This window comes from Hyaena hyaena, unplaced genomic scaffold, assembly GCF_003009895.1.
Source record: "Hyaena hyaena isolate Hyena2069 unplaced genomic scaffold, ASM300989v1 scaffold_60, whole genome shotgun sequence".
In the NCBI taxonomy this organism is placed as follows: domain Eukaryota; kingdom Metazoa; phylum Chordata; class Mammalia; order Carnivora; family Hyaenidae; genus Hyaena; species Hyaena hyaena.
The window spans coordinates 3,132,961-3,150,534 of NW_024080692.1; the positions used below are offsets into that span (position 1 = coordinate 3,132,961).

The window sequence follows — 17,574 nt, forward strand, 5'->3', positions numbered from 1 at the left end:
CATTTTGGTTTTTAGATTCCACGTACAAATGAAATCATACAGTATTTGTCTTTCTCCATCTGACTTCACTTAGCATATACCCTCTAGGTTTATCCATGTTGTTGCAAATATCAAAAATCTCATTCTTTTTTATGGCTATGTAACATTCCATTGTGGAGATATAGATATCTGCCTGTCTGTCTGTCTCTCTGTATAGACATATATACCATATCCTCTTTATCCATTCATCTATTGAGGGACACCTGGGTTACTTCCATATCTTGGCTATTTCAAATAATGCTGCAATAAACATATAACGGTACATACATGTTTTCGAATTAGTGTCTTCATTTTTTGGGGGTAAATACCCAGTAGTGGATCGTAGGGTAGTTTTATTTTTAAATTTTTGAGGAAACTCCATGCTGTTTTCCACTGCAGCCACACCCGTTTGCATTCCCACTAACAGTGCACGAGGGTTCCTTTTTCTCCACATCCTCACCAACAATTGTTGTTTTTTGCCATTTCTTGTCTTTTTGATACTAACCATTCTGACGTGTGTAAAGTGATACTTCATTGTGATTCTGATTTGCATTTCTCTGATGATAAATGATGTTGAGCATCTTTTCATGTGTCTGTCAACCATCTGTTTGTCTTTGGAAAACTGTTCAGATCCTCTGCCCATATTTTAATTGGATTGTTTGGGTTTTGGGTGGTTTTTTTTGATGTCGAGTTGTATAAGTTCTTTATATATTTTGGAAATCAACCCTTTATTGGATATGTCACTTGCACGTATCATTTCCTGTCCAGTAGGTTGCCTTGTTTTATTGATGGTTTCCTTTGCTGTACAAAACCATATTCTTTTGGTGTATTCCCAATGGTTTAATTTGCTTCTGTTTCCTTTGCCTGAGGAGATAAATCTAGAAAAATGATGCAAAGACCAGAGAGAGTCCTACGTATGCTCACTTCTAGGATCTTAATGGTTTCAGGTCTCACATTTAGTTCCTTCATCCATTTCGAGTTTTTGTGTGTAGTGTAAGAAAGTGACTCAGTTTCATTCTTTTGCATATGGCTTTCCAGTTTCCCCAGCAGCGTTTACTGAAGAGATGGTCTTTTCCCTTGTATAGTATTGCCTTCTTTGTTGTAGATGATTGACCGACCATCAAAGCGTGGGTTTATTTCTGGGCTCTCTATTCTTTTCTGTTGATCTGCATGTCTGTTTTTGTGCCAGTACCATACAGCTTTGAAGTATATCTCGAAATCTGGAGTTTTAACCCCCCTAGCTTTGTTCTGCTTTCTCTAGATTGCTTTGGCTTTTCAGGATCTCTTGTGGTTCCACACAAATTTCAGAAAACATTTTCTGATAGTTCAGATAGTAAATATTTGAGGCTCTGTTGCAACTACTCAACTCTGCCACTTTGGAGCAGAAGATGCCAAGGCAGTCAACATGATGAGGTCCTCAGATGAGTCAACAGATGAGTCCCTTTCCCTTTGTGAACCGTTACAATGCAGTGTCTAAGATGAAGCCCTTAAACTCAGTGCCCAAGGGTGGCCTGACTGTGGCAAGGTAGAACACTGTTACTTACTGTGGTTAGTAAGATTTAAAATACTTACAAAGCAATGATGCTGTCTTTTATACATTTCCTCCATCTTGCAGGTGTACCATTAGTGGAGTTTGTGTTTAATCAAAGTGCACAGTTTTACCAGTAGCACAGTTCAGGTTTTAGGTACAGCATATTGAAACACGGTGAGTTAGGGGCGCCTGGGTGGCTTAGTCGGTTAAGCGTCCGACTTTCGCTTAGGTCATGATCTCGCGGTTCGTGGGTTCGAGCCCCGCGTCGGGCTCTGTGCTGACTGCCAGCTCAGAGCCTGGAGCCTGTTTCAGTCTGTGACTCCCTCTCTGACCCTCCCCTGCTCACGCTGTCTCTCACTCTCTCCTAGAAATAAATAAAACTCTTAAAAAAAAAAAAAAAGAAACACGGTGAGTTCAAATTCCAACTCCCTTCTGTACTACCCGTGTCCTCATGGGCCTATTAAATACCCTCCCAGAGCTTTAATTCCCTGCCTACTAAAACAAGGATAATGACACTTCTCCGGTAGAGTTGTTATAAAGATGAAATGAGATACCAGATAGGAGGTTTCTAGAACAGTAGACAGCACAGTCAGTAAAGGTTCACTTTTTCCACTCCCCTCTTTCCTTCTCTACCTCCGTTCTTCCACATATTTGATGAGGTTGCCCTTTTTGCCATTAAGCCATTGATGAAAGTTCCTGCCAAGTCAGAGCCACCCACAGCCCTGCATTCTATCACTAGTGCCATCCTGAAAATTAAAAAAAAAACAAAAAACAATTCTTAATACTCTTTGAAAATGATTAGCCAGCCGCTTAGAAAAGCACCTAAATTTCAGTGATTGCAGCCGATAGTCATGCAGCAAAAATAATAAAAGATTACGGAGTGTCTGCTTTGTGTCCAGAAAGGTTCTAGGCAGCTGATACAAACACGGGTGAGACGCGGTCCCTGCCCTGCAAGGAGACTACAGGTTGGCTGGGGAGGGGAGGTAGCGAGCAAACAGATGATCACAATTTCCACAGTGGTGGACTCTCTGGAGAACATAGGCGAGGCATCACCTGAGACAGATATTAAAAGGTAAATAAAGTTAACCCAGTGAAGGTGGGAGGGGAGCACAGTCCAGGCCTAGAGCACATAAAGCGTTGTTGCATGTGGCAGAGGGGTAAGTTATATGGGCACAGGGCTGGGAATGAGGAGAGACAGTGGGCTTAATAATATGGGTCCAAAGGATACAGGGGTGCTGATGCACAGGGGCACATGTACCCCAATGTTCACAGCAGCGCTTGCAACAATAGCCAAAGCATGGAAGGAGCCTAAGTGTCCATCAACTGATGAATGGATCAAGAAGATGTGGTTTATATACACAATGGAATACTACATGGCAATGAGAAAGAATGAAACCTGGCCATGTGTAGCAACATGGATGGACCTTGAGGGTGTTGTGCTGAGCGAAATAAGTCAGGCAGAGAAAGACAGATACCATGTTTTCACTCCTGTGTGGAACTTGAGAAACTTAACAGAAGTCCATGGGGGGAAAGGAAGGGGGGAAAAATAGTTACAGAGAGTGAGAGGGGCAAATCCTAAGAGGCTCTTAAATGCAGAGAACAAACTGAGGGTTGGTGAGGGGGGGTGGAGAAGAGGGGTAAATGGGTGATGGGCATTGAGAAGAGCACTTGTTGGGATGAGCACTGGGTGTTGTATGTAAGCCATAAACCACGGGAATCTACCCCCCAAAACCAAGAGCACGCTGTATACATTGTATGTTTGCCAACTTGACAATAAATTATACTAAAAAAATAATAATGTGGGTCAAATCGTGCAGGGTACCGCACGTCATGCCGTGTTTATTGCTCCTAGGCTGCTGGTTTTCACTTCTCTTTAACAGCGAGAACTTTTACTGGGAGCAAATCTGCTAAGTGACAACTCTATGATAGAAAACCAGCCTTTACTAAGATGAACGCTCGGCTAGGTGTTCCCCTTCCTGCCCACAAATGCCAGGGATGGAGGCGTTTATGTTGATTTTGTCCTTGGCCTTGACCAGTATGGCTCGTAAGGTGTTAACTGGATTTTCCGTTTGTGTCACTGTTGGGAGCATTGGTTTTGTGGGCGGGGCAGGATTCGGAGTTCCAATGAGCGAAGCAACGAGATCTGGGGTTTTAGCAAGTTGCCCTGACAACAATGTGAGTAGTCTGAAGCTGAGAGTATTTTGAATCCACTTGGAAGGCTATTTCTGTAAATAACAAGAGAGGGCCTCATTTATAGGCACGCCCATGGGCTCCATCACATGCACGAGCCCTGCTGTAAAGGTAGATTTACCTCATTTTGCCTAAGAAGACTAGGGCTCAGGGAGGTTAAATAATTAGCCCAATATAAAGATTTGATGGTAATGGCAAAACTTGAACTTGGATGTATATATCTTGACTCCTAAGACTGAGGTCCCGTAACAAACTTTCCAGCCTCCACTCAGCTAAGTCTTCTCTCCGTTGTTTTTTCTTGCTGCCCTTTGGCCTCACAGTGACCCACTGTGTGGGATTATCTTCCACCCAGACCTTGCCTCATATACAGCTCGCAGTCAGTGGATGTTTATGACTCAGACCCTTTTGATGGATTCACCTTGCTTTCCAGGAGACACCTTTTATCCTTGTGGAAATTAGACATTCTGTCACCTGCTAGATGCATATACTTCAGGAAGATGAAGCGATTGGCCAGGCGGGGTCTTCCGAAGTCTGTAGGGCCCCCATCCGGTGCTCGCTGATCATCATGGCCAGTCCCTGTTTCACAACGCTGGTGGACTGATGCCTCACACCTGCCACCGTGGCCGGCGGGCCCTCCGTACAGCCATGTCCTCCTCAAGGCCTCACTCTCCCCTGCATCTATGAAGGAGAAAAAAGCACAGCCTCCTGTTTATCACAGCCTAGCTGTGAGGCTGAGGCTCTTACCTTCATTTGCATAATATTTCTCCTTTCTTCATCCTCTTAAGAAAATTTGGAGCCTCCTGTCTTTAAATTTTTTTATTTTTGAAGGACAGAGAGAGATGATGCAGATGGGTTGGGGGGGGGGGAGTGCAGAGAGAGAGAGAGAGGGAGACACAGAATCTGAAACAGGCTCCAGGCTCTGAGCTGTCAGCACAGAGCCCAACACAGGGCTCGAACCCCCAAACCACGAGATCATGACCTGAGCCGAAGTCGGATGCTTCACCAACTGAGCCACCCAGGTGCCCCTGGAATCTTCTATCTTAAGGAATTCTTAGGCTTCCTAGTTTCCATGAGGTTATTTAGTTACTTATTTTGCCTTCAGGCTTCCCGCCACCCTGGAACATCCGGTGGCTGCTTTTCATCCCCTCACTCCTACCTCTGGTACCCCCAGCTCTGTGCCTTTGTCAGAACCATTGCTAATTAAACCACTAGTGAGGGACAGGAGAAGGCAGGGGTGGGGCAAAACAGGGGCCACGGGATGACATTTTTGTCTCTTCCAGATCTATTTCCCTTAATTCCTAGTGTGGAAACCCAAGCACGGCTGAAATGCAGCATGTAGGTGCGTTGCCCAAAGGCAGGGCCCCACGGCTCTCGGGGCACCCTGAGTCCCCACCATCAGCCAGCTTTTCTGTCCACCCCAGACGCCATCTTCCACGTGCCCCATCTGTCACCTTCTCTACCTTCCCACTCTCGCTGCCATTTGTGTTAAATCAGGTGGGAAAGGGACTCCTCAAAACTGCTAACGGCTAATAAGATGCTGCAGTTTCATAAATGTGGGATATCATTTTGCCCAGCAGTGGAAGGCTTTTTAAGCCGATTGAGTCCATTGCCGTGGACATCATGGGTCGTAATGTGTTAACTAGATTTCCCACGTGTGTCCCTGAAGAGTTATGTGCAAAGGACAGAGAGAAAAACATCTCTTTGAAAACAATGGAAGGAAGAATGGTAATTGAATTGCAATTAGACCTCGCAATAATTTCAAGTATCATGAACGTTTCAAAGGAGACGATCATGCATTCATATGTCGCGAGTTAAAATTTTTCTTTTGGGTAAGATATTCTAGTGTAAAATTTATTGTTGTATAGTAGAGCATAACCTCACCCTCCCTTGTGAACGGCAGACATTTTTGGATGGTAAAATGCATCGGTCACCTATGTTTAGAAATTCCTTATGTGAAAGATGTAAAGGCATTTCCAGTTAATCTGAAAAAGAATTATAAAATTTCACTGTTTCTGGCCCCTTATTCTTGCTGGACTTCGTTCAGGGCCTGTCGTAAAAAGGATTCTAAATTGCTCTAGGAGCCTAGGACAGACTCTGTTTTTAAAAGTAACTATTTTGGGGGTCACCTTGGTGGCTCAATTGGTTAAGCGTCCGACTTCGGCTCAGGTCATGGTTTTGTGAGTTCAAGCCCCACATCAGGCTCTGTGCAGACAGCTCAGAGCCTGGAGCCTGCTTCAGATTCTGTGTCTCCCTCTCACTCTGCCCGTCCCCGGCTCATGCTGTGTCTGTCTCTCTCCCAAATAAATGAACATTAAAAAATAACTATCTAAAAAATATTTTTAATGTTTGTTTATTTTTGAGAGACAGAGACAGAGCTTGAGCAGGGGAGGGGTAGAGAGGGAGAGGGAGACAAAATCTGAAGCAGGCTCCAGGCTCTTCTGAGCTGTCCACACAGAGCCCAATGCAGGGCTTGAACTCACAAGCCATGAGATCATGACCTGAACTGAAGTCAGAAGCTTAACTGACTGAGCCACCCAAGCGCCCCTATTTTTTTTTTTAATTTTGATATGCGCTTCCCAGTTTGCCTACAGTGAACTTACATGGTTTTCATAATGAAGCAAACTATTTTTAGTTAAAATATATATTTTAGCTGAATGGGTTCAACTTAAGAGGTAAAGCCAAGGACATCATCATTGCCCCCTGGGCAGCTGATCTACAAAATAACCAGAGTAACATGACCTGTGGCCGATGAGAGTTTGACATTGTCCTTGGGAGACAAATCGTCTAAGGCATGCATGACGCTGTCCACATGAAGGTCATGCCTGTGTCTCTAACCTCATGGTCCCGCCTCTGCTCTTCCTCTGCATCTCCATCCATGATATTCAAAATTATTTCAATCTCATGGGGCACCATGAGAGTGGCTCAGTTCAGCCTCTGAGTTTGGCTCAGGTCATGATCTCACAGTACCTGGGTTTGAACCCCATGTCGGGCTCTGTGCTGACAGCTCAGAGCCTGGAGCCTGCTTTGGCTTCTGTGTCTCCCTCTCTGTCTCTGCCCTTCCCCCCCCCCCAAAATAAACAAACATTAAAAAAAATTTTTTTTTAATTATTTCAGCCTCAGGGCACCTGGGTGACTCTGACAGTTAAGCGTCTGATTTCTGCTCAGGTCATGATCTCATGGTTTGTGGGTTCGAGCCCTGCATTGGGCTCTGTGCTGACAGCCAGCTCAGAGCCTAGAACCTGTTTCAGATTCTATATCTCCCTCTCTCTCTGACCCTCCCCTGCTCACGCTCTCTCTCTCTCTCTCTCTCTCTCTCTCTCAGAAATAAATAAAACATTAAAAGATTTTTAAAAATTATTTCAGTCTCTCCCACACTCAGCCCCTACCAGTCATGCTGTGTAGCTTTGAAAGCTGGAACCTCATGCGTTCTTTCTTTCTTCCTTGATCCCTAGCTTTACCCTCAAATCAGTGCTTTTACTCCTGTGAAGCATGTGGGTTTGCAAATGACCCTTCCTTTGACGCTTGGAGATATTTATCTTACCCATAAATATTTCTGGAATTCAACTTCTCTTTTAAAAATCACGTATTCTTTTTAGAATGAAATCTGGCCATTTATAGCAACATGGATAGAACTTGAGGGTGTTTTGCTGAGCGAAATAAGTCAGGCAGAAAAGGTCAAATACCCTATGTTTGCACGTATAGGTGGATTAGGAGGAACTTAACGGAGGACCGTGGGGGAGAAGAAGGGGGGAAATAGTGGGGGAGAGGGAGGGAGGCAAACCATGAGAGACTCTTGAATGCTGAGAACAAACTGAGGACTGATGGGTATGGGGGGGAGGGGAAGGGGGGTGACGGGCATGGAGCAGGGCACTTGTGGGGATGAGCACTGGGTGTTATATGGAAACCAACTTGACAGTAAACTATTTAAGAAAATAAATCACGTATTCTTCTTGTGATAAATGCGCAAGACAATAATAATTTACCATCCCAAGCATTTTAAAAGGTACAGTTGAGAAGCCTTGAGTCGGTCCACGCTGACGTGTAAGCCTCATCCCCGTGCGTCAGGAAATTCTGCTGCCCTGAAATGTTTAGCTGGAAGATAAGAAATGAGACTTGAATTGCCCGGCAGACCCTTTGTCCCACAGGACGGGGACAACTTGTTGTTGTTTAAAAACAGCAAGTGTTAAAAAGGGTCTGATGCACGTATGGGACATGTTGGCCAGACTTAATGGCCTCTCCCCTCCTTGCCTTTTAAACAGCTCTGAGCAGCGGGTCCCCTGTTCCAGCTCTTACCACAGCTCTGGTTTGCACTCCGGCGATGGCGTCCCGAAAGCAGGGCCCCTGGGCCTTCCAGAAATGAGACAAGTGCCAACTGTCGTGATTGAATGTGATGACAATAAAGAAAATGTGCCTCATGAATCAGACTACGAAGACTCTTCCTGCCTCTACACAAGAGAGGAGGAGGAGGAGGAGGAGGAAGACGACAGCTCCCTGTACACCAGTGCGTACACCCCAGCCCTTCCCTGGGGGTGGGAGGGCGTGGCCTGCGGGGCAGGGGGTGGGGCTGCCTGGCCCTCTGGGTTCCAGTGCAGACTCAGGTGTCCCGTGGCGGGGCAGGGGTTGGGCTGGGGGGGTCGTAGGGCAGCTCTGTGAGGAAGTTGAAAGGGGAGAAGGTAAAACGTCCTTCAGATACCCTCATGGCTGCAGAAATTGCACCACCACCTCACCACGCTGCCGCTTCTGATCTAGATGGCTTTTTCTTCCTTTGATTGCTTCCCTTGGGATCCGACCTCCTTCCTTGGGAAAAAAAAAAAGGGGGGGGGCGACCCTGAAACTCAGGTCCGGTCCACAAAATACTCAGCAACCCTAGCCTTTGTGTTTGCAACAAATTCATTTTCAACCGTACCTCAACGCTCCAGAAGGCCTGAATTTAAATTTCTCATTTAAGGCCTTTATATCTGCAGAGAAACGAGAGAAGCAATGAAAAAACAGGCAACGTTCAAAATCTGTCATTCTGGCCATTCGTGAATAACAAATTTTAGTTACATGAGGACAGACTGATTACTTGGTCAGCATTTTTTTGTGTTTTTTTTTTAATTTTTAATGTTTGCTTATTTTCAGAGAGAGAGAGAAAGAGAGCAAGCAGGGGAGGGGCAGAGGGAGAGAGGGAGAGAGAGAATCCCAAGCAGACTCTGCACTTCAAGCACAGAGCCCAATGTGGGGCTGGACCTTACAAACCATGAGGTCATGACCTGAGCCAAAATAAGAGTTGGGCACTTAATGGACTGAGCCACCCAGGTGCCCCTATTTGGTCCACTTTTTAGTGAAGTTACAGAATAGCAACCTTTTACTGAATACCTACTGTGTGCCTGCCAGTATGGTACAATTTTACCTCTTCTGTGCGTCTTACAGCACCTGGTGGCCTGGGTGCCATTGCCCCATTTCACAGGTAAGGAAGAACGTGGAAAGGAAAGGACCCGGCCCAGAGCCTCACATCTAAGAGGCGGCACTAGGATTTGATGCCAGCTAGGTCTCATTCCCAGGCCCTCATTCTAAGTCCAGTGTGGCTCAGTCAGTTGAGCATCTGACTTTGGCTCAGGTCGTGATCTCACGGTTCGTGGGGTCAAGCCCCATGTCGGGCTCTGTGCTGATAGCGTACAACCCGCTTTGGATCCTCTGTCCCTCTTTCTGCCCCTTCCCCGCTCTTGCTCTCTCAAAAATAAATAAACATTTTTAAAAAATTAAAAAAAACAAAAACAAAAAAACAAAGACCAGGGCACCTGGGTGTCTCAGTTGTTTGAGCATCTGACTTCAGCTCAGGTCATGATCTCACACTCGTGATGAGTTCAAGCCCCGCGTTGGGCTCTGTGCTGACAGCTCAGAGCCTGGAGCCTGCTTTGGATTCTGTGTCTCCCTCTCTGTGCCTCCCCTGCTCATACTCGGTCTCTCTTTGTCTCTCAAAAATGAATAAACATTAAAAAAAAATTTTTAAAGAGCAATCGAGGAAGAAAGACCAGCACTATTAAATAAAATCCAAAGGAGCCCCCCCCCCGCCCCAACGTGCTGCTTCCCAGCCTCTCCCTGTTGCTTTACACGCACCAGGCTTCAGACAAACTAGTTGTCTTCTCTTGCTGGTGAGCAAGCAAGGTGGGCAAAATAATGTGGAGGAGAGAGAACCGCAGAGGGGCCCAAGTGACCCATGAGTGGGGGCGGTGCCCCGCCTCTGCTCACCGTTTCCTGCCTGGAGAATTGAATGATTCATACCAGGGTGTCTCGGCCTCGGCACCACTGACATTCAGACCAGATCATTCTTCGTTGCGGGGCTTAGAGGATGTTCGGCTGCACCCCCAGCCTCTGCCCACCACATGCCAGGAGCATGCTCCCCCCTTCCCTGCCAGACCCCAGTTTTGACAACTGCAGAATATCTCTAGGCTTTGCCAAGTGTGTCCTTGATGGGGGGAGGGGAAAGGGGGTGCAACATCGCCCTTGGTTGAGAACCCTAGATGTATTCCAGACGTAAGGAAGCCTTCCCCCCCCCACTCAATCCCAGAATGTTCCCTGTTTGAACGATCTTGCTTCCATTCTCGCCCCAAACTCCCCCCACTTTGCCCAGCTCTACTTTCCTTCACACGCCCCTGGCTCCCCGCCAGCTCTCTCCTGCGATGCCCCGGCTTCTCCGTCATCGCGAAGCCTTCTCCCCTGCGGCGGGCTGCCTGCAGCTGCCGGTTCCTAGTGGCCTCTGCCCTGCGGACGCCAACCAACCGCTTCTTACCTTGGAAGCCAAACCCGCAGCTCTTCGGGACCTCTGACCACTCTCTGTCCCACGTTCTGTTGCACCCCCAGGTCCCGGCCAGCCCTCCTCTGTGATGCTGCCTGCCTGTGGGGGGTTCCTAGGGAGCTGGGACCCAATCCCGGGCTCCCCGTGTGCTCCTCATGCACAAGATAGCGCGAGGTTTATAGAACCCGTTGCTCCCAGAAACTCTGAGTGCTTTGAATGAGGCCTTACCACTCCCAGCTATTAAACCCGCTGTGTCTGCCTTCCTGCCTTTAACCTTGTGGCACAGCCTTGCCGAGGAGCACAGGCAGCTTTGCATCAGCATTAACGAGTCCTTTCTCCCTCCCGCAGCCTCCCTGGCCATGAAGGTGTGCAGGAAGGACTCCTTAGCCATCAAACTCAGCAATAGGCCCTCCAAGCGGGAGCTGGAAGAAAAGAACATCCTTCCCAGGCAGACGGATGAAGAGAGGCTGGAGCTGAGGCAGCAGATCGGCAGCAAGCTCACCAGGTAGGTCAGCCCGACGGTCTGTCCGCTGTGCGGACTTGAGTAGAATCCCGTCTCCGTTCCCAGATCAGTCCCGGGGTCTCTTGAATAGCTCCCTGCGGGGAAGAGCCATGCAACGCTTTCCACTTCTTGGCCAGGATTGCTTTTATAGTCCCTTTCTCTCCAAGACTCCATCAGATCTCAGGAATGTTACTTGAACGAAGGTTCAGGGAGAAGCTGAAGCGGCAGCTCCCCAGGGAGAATAACCACCAGCATCCAGTAGGTGGGACGACCTGATACCTGTGGTTTGGCGAGGCCCAAAGCAGTCGGTTAAATACATCTTCTGCCCTACTGTGCAAATAGTGGGGACCCGAGGTGAATCGTGCCTCATTGCTAACCTGAGCGGTTACGCATATGTACGGCTATTACAGGCACAGGCGTAGCAAGTGTGTTCTGTTAACGTATTAAACACCCGTGCGTGTGTGTCTATAATCTAGGGCACATTGATGTGGTATCAGATAACATTTGCAGAGCGCATATGATTGCCTGGTATTTCTTCTACACGGTTTTCATGTATTAAATCATTTAATCTTTGAGGCTCCCTATGAAATGGACATCCGGGTGCCCATTTTGCAGAGGAGAACACCAGAGGTGGAAGAGGTACCTGCACATTGCGGCGCAGGATGGCTCCAGAGCGCCCCCTCTCGACCAGGTGTATTACACCGCCTTTCTGTTCTAAGTGCCTTCACGCTGAGCCCCTTTGAACCAGGCACTGTGCCCAGCGTGTGAGCTGTGCTCTGTCTCTTCTTAGCACAGTAGCCTTGAGGAAGTCAGTTTTTCTCTCTGCCTGTGTTTCCGCATTTGTAAAATGGGAGCTGTACGAATTCAGAAGCATAAGTAAAGCCTTCAGACCCATCCCTGGCCCACAGTAAACACTGTTTTCTGTTATTTCGTTTTCTCCTGCCATCAAGCCCACCAGGGAGCTTTCATTGTCTTCTCAAGCACACGTGAGGAAGGTGGTGTGTAAAGAGCTTCCTGAGGCATAGACGTCACCCAGTGGGCTGCTGGTGCTCTCGCCTCCCAACGGATTTGGTCCTTTACTTAAGGGGCAGCTTTACTTTCGCGTGGTCAGCGTGGGTTCATTCTGGAGGATGCTGTTTCAGTGGGGCAGGACCGTGTAAATTGTTCACCACTGGTGGACGCGTTGGCCTTCCGTTCTGCCGTCTTTAAAGTCCTAGGATGCAAATCTGTAACCGTGCCACGCACACATGCATGCGCACGCTCATCGAATGTGGTAACATGTTTGGAGTTTTGCGATCCAGCGCTCTGAATACTATGGTGACAGCTTATTGTGGCGCCCTAGGGAGTCTGTCCCATTGTTGGCTTGTTAAACATTGTTCCTGTCGTGGGACAGAAATCTCTGTCCATGCAACTCTCACCCCTTGGGCTCATTCTCCTCCTGCAGCAACTACTCAGAACCTCATTCCTCAATCATCCCTCCTGGAGACCATCGTCCTCCAAGGGTGTGACCAGATCCTCTTTCTGGGGGTGGGATGGGCGACCATAGGTGTGGGCTGCGTCCTGAACCAGCTTGTTCCGTATAGAGCCGTCCTTTGGGGAACTAGGAGAAAATAGAAGGAGCAGTCGCTTTTCTCCAAGGGCATCTCCCTCATGCCGAAGATCAGCAGCCTCTGTTATAATCTTTCTCCTTACTTCCTGCTTGTCCGGCTTCACTGCCGAACAAGATGAGCCCAGGCATGTGAGGGGGAAAATGGGGGGATTCTCTGGGGGACGTGATGTGATGGAGAAGCCAGCACATCTGGCTGCCTGGGAGGCGGCATCTTCCCTGGGGGATGATAGATCGGGGGGCGGTGTAGAAAGCAGGTGTGCGGCTGGCCTCTCTGCTTACCCGCTGTAGAGCTGTTCCACCTGGAGGTAAGCAACAAAGTAAAACGGGACATTGTCCCAGAACGTACTCCCGAAAAGGGAGGTAACCCTCAGCTTCTCATGCCTGAGCCTGAGTTCCTGTACGGCCGCCATGATGGGCCGGCAGATGGGAAGAGACCGAGACCATGCACATGCCAGAAAAAGTCCTCTGCATATGAAGCCTTATCCTTGAACATCAATGCTTCCCAACCCTTCCTCTTCTAACGGCACTTAGCTACTGCTTGGAATTCCTAAAATCCACTGAAGGTTACCGTTCGCAAGCTTTTTTCACCTTGATGGTGGCCTAGGGGGAGAAAGGGGGGGGTAGGGAGGGCAGTGTTGGGCACCTTCAAGGTGTTGAGCTGGCCTGCATCCTTCCTCCAAGTTCACCTCTTCTTGGCTCACTCTTCCAGCTAAGGAGTTAATGTCCTTGCGGTAAGACCCTGGGTCTCTGTAGCCAGGCTGTAGAAAGTGGAGCTAAAGACAGAGGATGGTCAGAAGTGTTTAGTGGGCTGACAGTTAGTACAGAGTCCAGCAAATCCGGCGGCCAGGCCAGTGTGCACCTCAAGGTCATCTTCAACATAGTGTAGCCACTGATTACACCCAAGGGTTAGAATGAGAACCCAGCTCCGTGCTGCATTCATCCTGAAGCCGGGGCCAAATGGAGGGCAGTTTCTGAGAACCAGAAGGTGATGGTAGTAGAGAGAGGTAGTTGCAGGCAGCTAGCTCTGGTTCCTGTAGCTTCCTGAGCAGGCATCTGCCTTCCCTGGGCCCTCCCTTCCTAACCCAAGGGGATCACATTAGGTCCTCTGATCACCTTCCGCCATAGATGAGCTTAATTATCGAAAAAGTAGCTAAAAGAACGTTAGGAATCTGCGTCGGGCTGTGGCATTCCTGGGCTGTTGGAGGTAGTGCCATCAGGTGGAAATCTTATGCACTTTGCAAAGCAGGTGGCCAAGTCTGCGGTGCGCGAGTGACAAGGAAGATACAAAACATAATTTTAGCCTGGCAGTGTTAATAGCATAAAGAAACAAACAGTGCAGCATTCCAAGAAGCCTCTCGGCTCGGGGGTGGGAAGCGGAAACGCCACGTCAAAGATGTCAAGCATTAAGGCAGAGTTTCTACATAAGAATGCAAAATTGTTGTCCTTCCAAAAATACATTCTCATGGATGCCATGGGGCACACTGTCCAAAACCTCTATCAGTGAGTCATCTGGACGTTTTGACCATCAATAGTGATTTGAGTCAGTTGCCCTTTGAGAAATGTGGGCTGCCCTTGAGACATGAGCATGGTCCCCTGGGTGCACATTTGCTCTGCGCCTTCTGTATACAGATTCAGGATGGGCGCAGAGAACCAAGGGGTGAGCTAGCTCATCCACTGGGGTGTCGGGGTATACAGGTAGCAGAGCTTCTACTTAAATGTATTTGTTTCATTCTTTTTAAGTTGATTGCCTGTGTGTATGTATGTGCATGGTATATGAGTGCAGTACGTATGTAGCTAAAAGAAATGGCACATGTGAAGGCGCATGCCTAGATTTTACTGATGGAATTTTCTTTTATGTCTTTTATAATTGTTTACGTTTATTTATTTTGAGAGAGACAGAAAACATGAGCAGGGGAGGTGGGAGGGAGAGACGGAGGGAGGGAGGGGGAATCCCAAGCAGGCTCCAGGGAGAGCCCGACATGTAGCTCGTACTCACAAAACTGAGATCGTGATGTGAGTTGAAATCAAGAGTCAGATGCTTAACCGATAGAGCTCCCCAGGCACCCCTATTGATAGAGTTTGCAAAAAGCATAGAGTCCACAGGTCTAAGGGCCCTTCTCAGGGCTACGTGAGGAAGGCTTTGCATCTCCCGTGACCTCTGGCCCATGGAAACTCAGCCCACTGGAGTCTGTCAACCCATCGGAGACCCACCCAAATGGAAGACCACACTGCTCTCTGTCTGGGTCACTTCTGGGGAGCCCTCCAGGCTAGACCCTAGGAGGTGGTCAGCCTAAGTGTGTGATCTTAGCTGTTAGCTCAGGTCTGGTTCTTTTCCTTTACCAAGCTGGTTATTCTCCGGAGAGAAATGTTCAATCCACATGATTCCATTTTATTTGCTTGAGATCCAGTTTACCACCCACCTGCAAAGACCACATCAGAAACCAGACAGGGACCATGGTTCTCTGTGTCCGAAGCTCGGGTGGCTTCTTGGTCGTCCCGAAACACGCCCTCTGGCCCTTCTCTGCTTTCCAGCCAGGGGCGTCGACTGGTCCAGGAAGTGAGACTCCCCTGTAGAGCGCAGAGCCCCTGGGAAGGGCCCTTTCAGAGACTGAATAGAAGCCTGATGCCTGAAAACATCATGTTGTTGCCTCTCAACTCTCCTTTAGAAAGCAAATCATTCTGTAAGTCACCAGGGCTGCTTGTTTTCAAAGGAAGGAATGAAGATTCTGGAACATGGCTCATTCATGGTCACTCAGCAGCCAGTGCACTTAGATCTTCTCCAAGGAAGCTGCCAGCTTCCCAGGCCTGGCTGGCTTGGCCCTTTCCCACCGAGACCCTCTCCTCCGTCTGCTTGAGTCCCCTATGGAATGTTTAGATCCGACAGAAGGAGGAGAAGCCTGGAAGAAAAATAAAACGGAAGGCGCCTTGCAGTGTATGTGGGAGCGTGTAATCTAAAGCACACTCAGGGATAAATGAGGATAGAGGCAGCCTGCTTCCCTCACACGCTTGTCCCCCAAAAATACCTCTTCTCCCATGAAATCTCAGCCTCCCACTCGGATGAAGTACCTTCACCTTTTTTTTTGTAGCCACAGTTGACCAGAATCTTCCAGCACCTGCCTGAGCTGGTGCAGGTACAGCCCCCATTTGTCATTGAAAACTCCATGGGGAAGCTGTTGAAAGCCTTGCTTGGTTCGGGAAAGGATGTTTTTCCTCAAGATGTCCTTCTTCTGGACCAGACGTGTCCAGAGATTCAGGCTATTCCCCTATAATTCTACCCAAGGATCAAAGGAAGAAACTTAACTTAAGCTTCTCAAAGTATTCGCTTCCTCAGGCTGCTGTAACAACATGCCAGAGACTGACTGACTTGAAGGACAGAACTTTATTGTCTCACAGTTCTGGCAGGTAGAAGTCAAGACCAAGGTGTGGGCAGCCTTGCGTCCTTCTGAGGGCTGCGAACGAGCATCTGTGCTGTGTCCTTCCGTTGGCTTCTGGTGGTTTGCCATGCCTTCCTTGGCTTGTAGATGTGTCACCCTCATTGATGTGTGTCTTCATCTCCGCATCTCCCTGTGCGTGCGGCTCTGTGTCAACATTTCCCTTTTTTATAAGGAGAGCAGTCATAGTGTTTGGGGCTCAACCATAATGGCCTTGTTTTAACTTGGTTATCTCTACGAAAACCCCGTCTCTAAATAAGGCCTTATTCTGAGGTCCTGGGGTTATGACTTCAACAAACAAGTTTGAGGGAGACCCGATTTCAACCCATAACATTTGGGGAGGTGTAAAGTGGGCTTAGCTAGGAAAGGGGCCCCAACCTCAAATGCATGTGGGGGCCAGGCGGACAGTGAAGCAGGCAGTTCTAAGACTGTTAACAGAGAATTGGGGGCACAGAGGCAAGATGGAATGTCCACCCCTGATTTCAAGGCACTGGCGTGGGCACCTGGGTGGCTCAGTCGGTTAAACATCTGACTTGGGCTCAGGTCATGATCTTGTGGTTAGTGAATTTGAGCCCTGCATTGGGCTCTGTGCTGACAGCTCAGAGCCTTGAATCTGCTTCAGATTCTGTGTCTCCTCTCTCTGCCCCTCCCCCCACCCCCGTTTCTCAAAAATAAATAAACATTAAATTTTTTTTAAATAAATTAAGGCAGTGGCACTTTAGCCCCTGTTGCTTAGCAGAGATGAAGGACTAGTGTGTCAGATCCTCTGAAAAAAATCTGGATTTGTTTAAATGACAATTTCAAATTTTTAAAACATGGTACCAGCAAGGAGAATACATGTATGGGCCAAATCCAACCCAGGGACCGCAGTTCAGCCTAGTTTTTCATCTGTGCAACATAATCCTACTTTCTGTGGGGGGAGTACGCTGCACATTTTGCTGAGATTTTGAGATGGGAGTATTCTGTGCGTCGTATGCATAAGTGTGAGAGTGTTATATGTGTGTGTCTGTAGCAGTTTGGAATTAACATCTTGTGGGATCCAAATTCGTTTGAATGTGGGTATTTATGTGGAATGGTCATTAAAGCAGTCCATCACCTTCCCAGAGAGAGCTTGTGATCTAGCATTCTCTGTCTTGGGAATTTAGTCCAATAACTACTGAAGAGTGCATTAATTTGGATTTTTTCCTCAATGTTGCATGAGTCTGGGAATCAGAAGGATTTCCGGTTAAAGCACCTGCTGCTGGTGGATCATTTGAATGTACACCTAAGGCAAAACAAAAACAAAAACAAAAACAAAAAACAAAAACAAAAAACAAACCAGCGTTAAGCACCATGTCCAGATTAGAGGTAGGACCCTCCTTCGAGAAGTATGACAATTCTCCTCCTCTCCGCCTCGCTGCATACGGTTCCCGTCACTTTGCAAGCGCTATCTTTATGGTGGCAGAGGGCGGCGAACGAGATGGGGCCAGTGGGAAAATGTTAGTCCTGACAATCCATCCCCCTGGAACTTACTAC

General features: G+C 48.0%; 1 protein-coding gene across 1 annotated transcript in view; it reads left to right on the top strand.

Moving 5' to 3' along the window:
* Positions 1-17,574, top strand: part of PHACTR1 (phosphatase and actin regulator 1) — a 573,363-nt gene that overhangs the window by 516,434 nt on the left and 39,355 nt on the right. Inside the window, exons 9-10 of the mRNA XM_039231842.1 lie at positions 7,999-8,240; positions 10,866-11,022. Coding sequence (XP_039087773.1) covers positions 7,999-8,240; positions 10,866-11,022 — 399 coding nt within the window. The remainder of the gene's footprint in view (positions 1-7,998; positions 8,241-10,865; positions 11,023-17,574) is intronic.